The following is a 12,126-nucleotide window of genomic DNA, read 5'->3' as shown; positions in this document are numbered from 1 at the left end:
GTCTTAGCATGACTGACTACAGTAGGTCATTACTCATCATTATCACAAAGACTTTCCCTTAACCATCTATTTCAAAATGTATCTGTTCCCAAACTTGACTTTAGTTTTTGTTTTGAGATTTATCATGTCATAACATAATAGATTTTTTTCGTTTAATGTATGTTTAAACTAGATAAATTTATCCTTACTACATTGGCTGTGAATTTGCTTCATATATGTCATGTCAAACATTAAGAATAGTAATATTGCCTAACACATCACATCTACTGAACACATTTCTCATGAGGAAATGAATGAGTACAAATTGTGCCTGTGTAAAAATGTGAAACTTCATTGTGATGAAATACACCATAAACAGTATTATCTGACAAACAATTAACTGCAAGAAAATATCTCCAACATATATAACAGGCAATGGATGCACCTTCACTATTTAAACTTTTATAAAACCTTAGAAAAGAAGGTAGAAGTTTATCTAAGAGATATAAACACAAAAAACACACTCCACCTATATACAACATGTACAAAAACAAATTCTGTATGGGTTATAGAAAAATGTGTAAAACAAAGAATTCAAAATTATATACCAACAAATGATAATGAGTCTTTCATAAGGAGAAAATCAAATCAAAAGGGGTTAGAACATAAACAATATTTTTACTTTTACCTTTCATTTGTCTATACTTCATTAAAAAAACTTTTTTTGATACTTGAGTTTGAACTCAAGAGCTCATGTTACTAGGTAGGCACTCTACCACTTGAGCCTTAATTATTTATCTTTTGAGACAGTGTCAAATTGTGTAGCCCAGAAGGTCCCTAAAAGGTACTCATATGGGTCCCAAACTCTTAATCTTCCTGACTTATTCTCGTAAATGCTAGTATTACAGAACTGAACTAAATAAAGGTACTGACTTGTACTTTTATTCTTTTATGAGTATAAATGCATATTTATGTATTCCTAATGAAATGTAAATATAACAAAGAACTAAAATGCATTTTAATGAATTGTACATTGGTAAACTAGAAAATTCTCATGATTTGCTTAAGTCAATCAATGGTATAATTAAACTACAGAGTTTTTATATACTATCAAAAGGAAATTATGTTTAGAATATACTTCAATAAAATTTTATTTCAGTGAGTATTTTCCCTAATTCCATGAAGCTTAGATATCCCACTATCTTTTTAAGAATGCTTGGATTCTAGTCTTGTTATTATTTTTGGAAGAGGGGTGTTGGTTGCAGGGCTTGAACTCTGGGACTATCCCTGAGTTCTTCAGCTCAGGGCCTAGTGCTCTACCACTTTGAACTACAGCACCACTTCTGGTTTACTGATGGTTGATTGGAGATAAGAGTCTCACTGACTTTTGTGCCCAGGCTAGCTTTGAATGGAAATCCGCAGATCTCACCCTCCTCTGTAGCTAGGATTACAGGTGTGATCTACCAGTACCTGGTGTCTTGTTACTTTTTTACATGCAAATAATGTTAGTAAGTTCTTGTTATGTCCAGTGGCTGAAAATAACTTCAGAATTCTTTCCAATCAGCCCAGACTAGCCTTGAAACCACAATCATAGGACCTCAGCTTCCTCAGTGGTGATATCACAGGTATATGTTACACCATGCCCAGGTATAAATTCTAACTTTGATTATTTGAGAAACATCATCAAAGTTTGCATATTAACTTGGGGGCAGTAGAACAGTATATAAAATATATTCAGAGTAAAACCTCAGAAATGCAGTTAAGAATACTATTAAACTCAATTTTAAAAAGAAATTAAAAAGTTCAAAAGAATACTAATAAAATTACATTAAATTTTAAGGTTACATGTTTATAAATCTTATCAAATTAATAACCACAGTAGTAAAAGGATCAAAATCTCCATCACTAAAAATGGAAAAGCAAAACCAGGCAAAAACATGCCTTTGGTTCACTAAAACATATTCAGAGATTACACCAAAGAAAGCAGATATATTCTGTCATAGGGCTTGAATTTAGGGCTTGGGCACCGTCCCTGAGCTTTTTTGATCAGGACTAGCGCTCTATCACTTTGAGGCATAGGACCACATCCGATTTTGGGTGATTTTGGACTTTCCTGCACAGTCTGGCTTAAAGCCATGATTCTCAGATTTCAACTTCCTAAGTATGTAGGATTACCGGCGTGAACCACTAGCATCCAGCTTATTTTTTTTAGAACCTGGTATAAACACTAGAACATATCTTCTTGTATCCTAAAAGAGAATGCCCAAATCTCTTACCAGAATATACTCTGTTGTTCTATAGTTTGTTGAATGAAGAATGAGGATTGAGGACAATGCTAAAGAAAAATCACAACAGCTCAGGTATATTACTAGAATGTGATTACCTTTGGGCCAGGAAGACCTGGAAGTCCAATACCCGAAACACCAGGATCACCTTTATCTCCTTTCTGTCCAGGTAATCCTGGAGAACCAGGCTGTCCAGGAACTCCAGGAGGCCCAGGGGGCCCATCCACACCCTGAGGGCCTGGGAAAAATGTTACTATTAAATGTTTGACAATATTTTCATTCATAGCATAATTAAGACACATACAGTCAAGGAAAAAGGAAAAATCTCTCTTCAAAATACATTTATATAATAATTAACTTCACAACCAGAATTAAGTAAAAGCCTATTTGGTGAGGGTGGGGAAGGGGGAATTTCTGAGGTTTGAACTCAGAGTCTTGTGCAAGGCAGGTGCTCTCCTCCTTGAGTCACCTCTGCAATCTTTTGAGCTTTTAGTTATTTTTCAAATACAATCTAGAATATCTTGGATATCTTGAAACATGGTCCTCTTATTAATATTTATTGTGTAGCTGTATAATAATCATATGCCAACAGGCCCTGATCAATTTTTGTTGAAATGGGACTTTTATTGGTGGAAATGTCTGGGCTAGCCTCAAACAGTGATCCTCCTGATCCCCACCTCCACAATAACAAAGATTACAGAGCTCAGTTCCATTCCCAGCTTAAAAGCCTGCCTTTAAATTCATTTTTCAATGATCATCTATTAATAATGTAAGGAATTTCATTGTGATGGGTAATGTGTACAATATACTCTGAACAAGTTTAGACATTCCTTTTCTCCTTCCTTTCTCCTTTCCCAGTAAGTATTTAGTGGGTTTAATTTTCCTATGTGCATGCAAGCATGTGCACATGTCTGTGTGTGTCTGTGTCTGTAAAACAATTCCATACTTTTCTCTTCATCTCTCAGTGACCTTTCTTTCCCCCCTTACCATCTTGTTCATTTCCACAAGACACTCCTCCTTTTATATTTGTGTCCCATTTTTATCATTATCATCATGATCATTTCAAATATAGGTTCTATATATGAGCCATAAACATTGAGTATTTGGCTTTTTGAAAAGCTTGACTTATTCTACTGTTCAATGAGATGATTTCTAGTTCCATTTTCCTGCAAATAATACAAGCATAATTTCATTTTTCATTATGACTAAGTAATACTCTATGTTGTGTGTGTGTGTGTGTGTGTGTGTGTGTGTGTCTGTGTATACCTTTTTGTTATCCATTCATTGATTGGCTGTGAATTCCACTGTTTGGCTATTAAAAACAGAATTAAATCCGGGTGTGGTGGCTCACACCTGTAATCCTAGCTACTCAGGAGGCTGAGACCTGAGGATCACAGTTCAAAGCCAGCCTGGGCACTAAAGACCATGAGACTCTTATCTCCAATTAACCACTAAAAATCAGAAATGGCGCTATGGCTCAAGGGATAGGGTGGCAGACTTGAGCTGAAGAGCTCAGGGACAATGCCCAGACCCAGTGGTAGGGCAGTAGCCTTGAGCTGAAATGCTCAGGGACAGCGCCAGGGCCCCAGGGTTCAAGCCCCACAACTGACAAAAAAAATAAAGAGTTAAAAGCATTTTTCTTTTTAAGTATATTTAAATGAAAACGATATAATGAGAACTTTTGCCATTAATTACATTAGACACTGTTTCATCCCAGCTGGATTCTTTCAATGTTGTTCTCTTTTCTTTTTTTTTCCATTTTGAAAGCTGAATCTAGAGCTTCTTATGTGATTGTCAAGTGCTGCTCTAGTCTCTTTTCTGGTAAAAAGGGAGCAAAGCAACTTCCATTAACGAAACTAAGTGTGAGCTTTTAAGCACTCACCTGGATAACCCATGTCTCCTAGACTTCCTTTAAGTCCAGGAGGTCCTATAACTCCTGGCTGGCCGGGGAGACCAGGATTACCCTTGGGACCTAGAAAAGCCCAATTGGTACAGTTAAGAGAAACAAGAACAAGTATGGAAGAATTACATTGAATTATGTAACTAAAGTTCACTGATATATTACAGCATGAAAGACATAATGGGTATCTAAAAGACTTCCTTAACATGTTTACTAATAATGTAACTAAGGTAGAAGGGATCATCTAATAAAAGTATATAAAAAAAGAAAATAATTACCAGGGTATTTTGTTTCTTTCTCTAAGCCTATTCCAATAACTTGATATACTTATTTGTCACATAAGTATAATTATTTGTATTATATTTTCAGAAATAAATTCATGATAATGTCAAATTTTCAAGCATTCAGAAGTGTTTGTCACAACATTTTGTACAACCTGATTACATGAGGCTCTTCCCAGGAAATTCTGTAATGTTCTAGCCTAGCATATTAGGACAGAGACTGAAGGCAGTCTGACAGAAGCAGTCACTCTGACAGACTTAGGTTTTCTTTTCTTTTCTTTCTTTTTTTTTGCCTGTACTGGGGCTTGAACTCAGGGCCTGGGCACTGCCCTTGAGTTTTCTCAAGGATAGCACTCTACCACTTGAGTCACAGTACCACTTCTGGCCTTTTCTGTGTATGTGGTTCTGAAGAATCAAACCTAGGACTTTATGCATGCTAGGCAAGCACTTTACCACTAGGCCCCAGACTTGAATTTTCTGTGTGTAATTCGTTCTAGAGTATAAGTGCTTGAGGTCTGAGGCATCCCCTCAGGGTTTCCTAAGGATCTTGATATACTCTTAAACGTTCGTCTTTCACAGTGATGTCTAACTTGGGGAAGAGAATACAGGAAGTTATAAAAGATAGACCAGGAAATAATTTATTTTTCTGATATCAAGGCCATGTTTTGTAAAGTCGACCCTAGAGGATCATAGTAGAATGAAGACTACCTGGTACTTTATTTCCTTAGTGGCCCAACTGAAATAAAATGGCTTAAGAAGAAAAATAAGAAAGTTTGATGAAGAAAAGATTCTTTTTTTCATATATTTTTATTGTAATTAACAGAAGGGTTACATGATATTTGCCAGATAGATGGTGCATTAATTCCCATACATTGATACCCTTTCACATGTCTTGTTCCCCATTTAAAAATTCTTTTTTGCTGGATGTTAGTGGCTCATTCCTGCAAACCTAGCTTTTCAGCAGGCTGAGATCTGAGGATTGTGGTTTGAAGCCAGAGTGGGCAAAAAAGTACATGAAAGTCTAATCTCCAATAAATTACTAAAATAGCTGAAAGTAGAGGTATGGCTCAAGTGGTAGAACCTTGTACAGACAAGCTCAGAGATGGTGCCAAAACCTGGAATGGTGTTCAGACCCTAAGACTTGCACCAAAAATTAAAATTCCTTTTTTAACTGATAAATGCTTTGTCTCGCTATTAAGATAAATTGTGAAATTTTCATCCCTAGAAATTTTCAAAAATAGCACTTTAAGAGAGAAATTACTTAATCTCTTACCAGATAATTATCTGACTTGTACATGGTGCCATGTACGGAATAAAAAATAGCATGTAACTCAAATCACTTCCATGTATACTATGGTGCCACCAAAAAGAAGCTGAAACAGCAAAGCACAATATCCTACAAGTCCTTTCTATTGAAATTTGGAACAAATGACCTTTTGTAAGCTGTATTTTCTTTCGTTCTCTTTCTTTCTTTCTTTCTTTCTTTCTTTCTTTCTTTCTTTCTTTCTTTCTTTCTTTCTTTCTTCCTTTCTTCCTTTCTTCCTTTCTTTCCTTTTTTGCCGGTCCTGGGCTTAGGCTCAGGGCCTGAGCACTGTCCTTGGACTTTCTCAAGACTAGAGCTCTACTACTTTTGCTACAGTACCACTTCCGGCTTTTTAGATACGTATGTGGTTGCGAGGAATCAAACCTGGGTCTATGTGCATGCTAGGCGAGCACTCTACCACTAGGCAAAACTCCTGACCCTGTAATCTCTATTTTCATTAAAGGTGGCCTCCATATTTTAATAGCAACTTAATCACATTACAATGGCCACATCCAAAACATGGTAAACATAGTTATCTTCTAGGGTTTGACTTTAGCTATTGAACTGCTACAAGTCATCAATCATGCCTACCTGGAGGTCCTGGTAATCCACGTTGTCCACTCAGTCCTGGCTTCCCTGGGTCTCCAGGCAAACCCTGGTAACCTTTTGGCCCAGAAAGTCCAGGAATACCTTCCAAGGATGAGTAAAAGAGACAAGTTAGGCTGATTATAGTTAAATGAACTTGACAAAACACACTGACCAATTATTGCACTATAAGTGATATGAAAGAAATGGGGATATTCTTATTATTCTTTAAGTGTTTTGGTATCTTAATTCCTCTATTATTTTCTATAATATTCTCTATCACTCTATTTGATCCTTAGAAATGAAAGGGGGGTACCTGGTATTTCAGCCCCATTGCAAAATGTCAATGATATAAAGTCTGTACTATTACCTGTGGGGAGCTAAAATGGTGATATTCTGACATAGTCTGAACAATACTGGAAATACCAGTAAATTTCTTAAACACCGGAATCTTTCTTCCAGGTAATTGTAGCTATCTATTCTTTTTTCTCTGTTGCTTCCTATAGTACTTTGTGGAAAGGTTTATGGGGGTTAATAAAATCTATTTTAAGTTTTCACAGTTCATAATAGGTACACTGTAAAGAAAATATTAAAAAGTTGATCAATGGAACAAGTGGAAATTGCTATTTATTAGTAAAATATAAGGCATCTAAGTGACTCTCCAAATTCCTTATTACAAGTCATTTCATGTCATTAAAATTAAACATCCTGCTTACTGGCAAAGTACATGATTAGCATATATAAGATCTTGAGTTTGATTTCCAACAGCAATCCCCAATTAAACTTTATATATACCATAAAAAGTATTTGTAAATGTATACTTTTACTCACCTGGTAAGCCAGGTTCCCCCTTCTCTCCTTTGGTGCCCAAGCGACTTGGATCGATTGGTCCAGGGGGGCCTGGGAGACCAGGCTCTCCTTTACCACCTTTTTCTCCTTCAGGGCCAGGAAGTCCTGGCTCACCCTGCAAGCCATCATCACCTAAAATCAACATGTGTGAGGAAGACACAATCCATCAGATGGATTCATCCACAATTAATTCTTGTGACCATTGTATGTTTGATAAGTAGGCTGCTAGCCACACAAACGTTTATGCAGCTTAATTACTGTTTATGAATTACTTGAACATAAACAAAATTTTAAACCCAAATCAATCTGCTTTCTGAAATTCTTTGACAATGATGAAGTTGGACTATCAAGAAAAAAAAATCAATGTTGATCCTGACTTTTTGGGATAAGCATTTACCACCTTTCACAGTATCCAAACTAAGTATGAAAATTAAATTGAAAACCATGTCACCTAGAAACATAGCTGTACATTTTGCTAATTTTAAAATGGTCATATAAAATATTCTATATTGAAATAAAGCAATGTTTAATTTTCTTTCCCGCACACATCTGTTGGCAAAGTCTAAAGATTACCTTTAAGGCCAGGAACACCGCTCCTGCCAGGAATTCCCAAAGGTCCTGGTGGGCCTGGAGGTCCCATAATACCCATTTCTCCTTTAATACCTTTGAAGAAAATCAGTAAGTTACCATTTGCCCTTTTTTTTGCCTTTTGGAAAGATAAAAGGTAGGTTTTAACATGCCAAATAATGAACTATTGAGAGAAATCATTGTGACATTTCAGTGGCTATAACCTTAGCACCCTTTACTGCTAGTGTTTTGCAGCTACCTTTAAGGATGGTCTTAACATGAAGCTTATTTTCCAGTCTACACATCCTGGCTCCCCCTTCTGAAAACTGGGAGGCCTGGGATTTACCCTTCATTAAACAACACTGTATAAATCACAAGGTTAAATAGGTCATAAGAACTTTTTTAGCTTGGCAATCCTGGATCACTCAGGTGCCATGGAAGGAAAACAACTACTCTGACACTATGATGATGTGAGGAACCCAGGCCATATGAAGATGAACCTTAATGAGCCTGTGTAAATTCAAGAATAACCAAGTGTCTGAGAAGTAGATAATTCGCCCCTAACCACCCTTGTTAGGAACATATGAATAACAGATAAATTCCCTATTAAAATCGCACTTTGATTTCTAACTCAGAATCTTTTTTAATTTTTTTGTGGGTCATGGGGCTTCAACTCGGCCTGGGTGCTCTTCCTGAGCTCTTCAGCTCAAGGCTACCACCTTACCCTTGAACCAAGCCCTACTTCCCATTTTCTAGAGGTTAATTGGAGATGAGTCTCATGGTCTTTAGTGCCTAAGGCTGGCTTTGAATCTTGTTCCTCAGATCTCAGCCTCCTGAGGAGGTAGGATTACAGGCGTGACCCACCGCGCATGGCCTAACTCAGAATCCTGATCAAAAAAATGAGGTTGGTATTAATTCATCACAATTTGAGGGTTTATTATGCACTAATACATACCTACAACCATTCCAGAGAAAAACATAATGGCAAGAGCAACCTAAGTTTCCTTGAAATCAAAGCTCCAAATACTTTTCTTTAACTGAGAGTGTCAATTCAAGAGAAGTACAACATGAAAGTAATCTACCAGAGGCCAGCTATTAACTTCTTCAATCCTGAATCAGATAAATCATTTTTAAAAAGTACCTGGAAATCCAGAAGCACCTGCTTTTCCTGGGAGGCCTGGTGATCCTGGAGGTCCTATTGGGCCAGGAGCTCCAGGGAGCCCTGGACTGCCTCTCTCACCGGGAGGACCTGGTACATCAAATCCAGGAGGTCCTGGCTCTCCCTTCTCTCCAGGTATTCCATGTAAACCTAATGAACACATCAATATTAACAAGTATTAAAGCATTGTAAAAAGATATATCTGGCTATTTTTCTAGTAAAAAAATGTAGAACTCTGTGTATAAGAAATCTACAAGAATATTAGAGATCCTTTTATCATTTTGTGCATAAAATATCAAAAATCAAGCTTTAGGATCTCCTCTCTCTCTCTCTCTCTCTCTCTCTCTCTCTCTCTCTCTCTCTCTCTCTCTCTCTCTCTCTCTCTCTCTGTCTCTCTGTCTGTCTCTCTGTCTCTCTCTCTCTCTGTCTCTCTGTCTCTCTCTCTTTCTCTCTAAGTTTGTTGGTAGCTACTATAGATAAATGTCTCATGGACTGTCCTGTCCTGTCTGGTTTCAAACTGTGAGCCTAAATCTGTCTCCTGAGCTGATAGGATTACAGGTATGAGCCACTGGTACCTGGTTTAGATTGACAAATTAATTTTTAAATTTGATTGTCAAGGCAATGTATAGAATAATTACAGGTACATACATAAGTGATAGTACTTTCTTAATGGTTATTTTCCTTACATATGATCACAGCATAAATTGCCATAAAATTTTGGAATGTTTATTCCAACTTTGTACTTATTGCACAGAAACAACAGCTTGTCACTAGACACTGGCCATTTCATTTGTATTGCTCTATCATACAATGAACTGTGAAAGTAAACCATTCCAAAAATAAGGTGGTTAGAAAAAAATATGCCAATGGAGAAAACACAGTAAAAACATCATGCTTCAGTAATTATCATGTGATTTAATTATCATTTGATTTCCATGAGCCCTAAATATTGTTGGCATTTATGTGCTAAATGGGGATAATCCATAATTAATTTGAATTTTTCATTCCAAAGCATCTTGAACAATGCAATCTACCTTTATTTTTGAAGATTTACAGGCAGTTATTTTGTTGGGATTATACTTTTGTTGAGATTTAAAAATCTGTTTATATTGCCCTATTCTATCATGTCCTAAAATTGATAAAATTCACTCTGAAGATTTTGGAATTGTAAAGTTCCTTTAGTTGAAACAGTAGTGATGTCTCCAATGCTGCCGCATGGTGTACAAAGGAAAATATTTTACTTCATTATATTTATAAAGTCAGTTGAGAGAGCTAATAACGAATGTTCTTAGTTCTATAATATAGAACTAATAGGATTGGTACTTACTACAGCACCATTTTTAAACAGCTAAGTTTTTACTAGAAATAATTTGGTCTTTGAGATATGTACCAAGACAGTGGATATATGAAATAATATAAGATTTTATCTGGAGAAATTTTCTTTATTGACTTATACTTTAAGATATGGCTTTTGAAGGCAATCCAAAATTTCATATGGAATAATAAAAGACCCCGTATAGCAAAAACAATTCTTAGCAGAAAGAACAGCATAGGAAGAATTTCAATACCAAACTTTAGACTTTATTATAGAGCTATAGTGATCAAAACAGCTTAGTACTGGAACAACAACAGGCCTGAAGACCAATGGAATAGAACTGAGGACCCAGATATTAACCCACAGACCTATGGCCACCTAAGTTTTGATAAGGGAGCCAAAAAAATAGAATGGACTAAAAAGAGCCTCTTCAACTGGTGCTGGCAACTGGTTAAGCACCTGCGGAAAACTAAAGTTGGATCCTTCTTTGTCACCCTGCACCAGGATTAACTCCAAATGGATCAAAGACCTAGAGGTAAAGGCAGATACACTGAAAACTTTACAAGAAGGAATAGGAGATGCACTAGGACTCCTTGGCACAGGTCGAAACTTTCTTAATAAGGACCAAGAATCACAACAAATCAGAGAAAGTCTGGATAAGTGGGACTGCATTAAATTGCAGAGCTTTTGTATGGCAAAGTACATCGCTAGCAAATTAGCTAGAAAGCCTACAGAATGGAAGAAGATCTTCACTAACCACACAACAGACAAAGGCCTCATATCTAAAATATATAAACAGGTCAAAAAATTGAATCATTCCAAAACTAATCTCCAAGGAAACCAACCATTCCATTAGAAGATAGGCCAAAGAAATAATGAAAGTCTTCTCTGAAGAAGAAATAAGAATGGCCTATGGACATTAAATCTCATGATTTTGTCCCCATTTCCCTCCCCCTAACCCCTGCCTAAAGATGGTTTCTTTTATCCTCACCTAAGGATATACAAAACCCTTCCATAAAATGTATTTTCATACTACAAGAAATTATAAAAACACAGCTGAAATGACAAATTCATTTAATCTACTTTTCTGTGTATGAAACAGCAGGTCAAGCCTGTAATGGTGAAAAGTAAAAATACATTTTTTTCTCACAATCTCTCTGCTACACTAGTTGGGCAGAATGTTTTTTTCATATATTTTTATTGTCATTAGTAGAAGGGTTATATTATATTCACCAGATAGAAGGTGCATTACTTCACAAACATTGATACCTTTTCTCATTTTGGTCCCCATTTCTCTCCCCCCACCCTGCCCCTCATCTTGTTTTCCCCCTTCCCTATCCTATTTCAAATAACCAAATAAACATATATACAATATATCACATAACAAGGTAACATACTGTCAGAATGTTTTTTTCATGAGTGATGAAGCATTTATTTTATAACAACCAGTACAAAACATCACTTTAGGTTTTCTTATTTTTAAATCAGTAATGACATGTCAATAGTTTTATGTCAGGAATCATAAAAGGTACAATGTGCTTTAAACTCCATTTATAATAGGCTATACTTAAAAATAGCCTGTTTCTCAGGCTTTTCATGCTGTTATCCAATATTTCTAGATTTTTAGAAATCTACAAATGAATGAGAAACTTATTGACATTTAAGGTCAATAAAATATATTTCTATGTCCACAAAATAAATGTATGTAGGACTCAAATATGACTTTTAAGCCTGGTTAATATTTAACTCATTGTGAATTAAGAATGGTTAAATGTTCCATATTTGTTTTTATTTCAGGAATTATTTAAGTAATTTGCAATACATAATGCTGGCCCCAGAGTAGCCCTGACTGTACTTGCTTAGAATAAAATAATAATAAGACTTTAGCACGCCAGCATATAAC

The 12,126-nt window shown here is 36.0% G+C and overlaps 1 protein-coding gene across 1 annotated transcript in view; it reads right to left on the bottom strand.

The window, feature by feature from the left end:
- The window catches only part of Col4a5 (collagen type IV alpha 5 chain), a 181,203-nt gene that overhangs the window by 40,306 nt on the left and 128,771 nt on the right, over nucleotides 1-12,126 (bottom strand). The window contains exons 31-36 of the mRNA XM_090326386.1: nucleotides 8,891-9,058; nucleotides 7,756-7,845; nucleotides 7,165-7,314; nucleotides 6,340-6,438; nucleotides 4,147-4,236; nucleotides 2,363-2,502 (exon numbers count right to left, since the gene is read on the bottom strand). Of these exons, the coding sequence (XP_090182512.1) occupies nucleotides 2,363-2,502; nucleotides 4,147-4,236; nucleotides 6,340-6,438; nucleotides 7,165-7,314; nucleotides 7,756-7,845; nucleotides 8,891-9,058 (737 nt within the window). The remainder of the gene's footprint in view (nucleotides 1-2,362; nucleotides 2,503-4,146; nucleotides 4,237-6,339; nucleotides 6,439-7,164; nucleotides 7,315-7,755; nucleotides 7,846-8,890; nucleotides 9,059-12,126) is intronic.

This window comes from Megascapheus bottae, chromosome X (genome assembly GCF_031878675.1).
Source record: "Megascapheus bottae isolate mThoBot1 chromosome X, mThoBot2.hap1, whole genome shotgun sequence".
Lineage (NCBI taxonomy): Eukaryota > Metazoa > Chordata > Mammalia > Rodentia > Geomyidae > Megascapheus > Megascapheus bottae.
The sequence above is the reverse complement of the archived record's forward strand: the minus strand, read 5'-3'. Positions and strand labels throughout refer to the sequence as shown.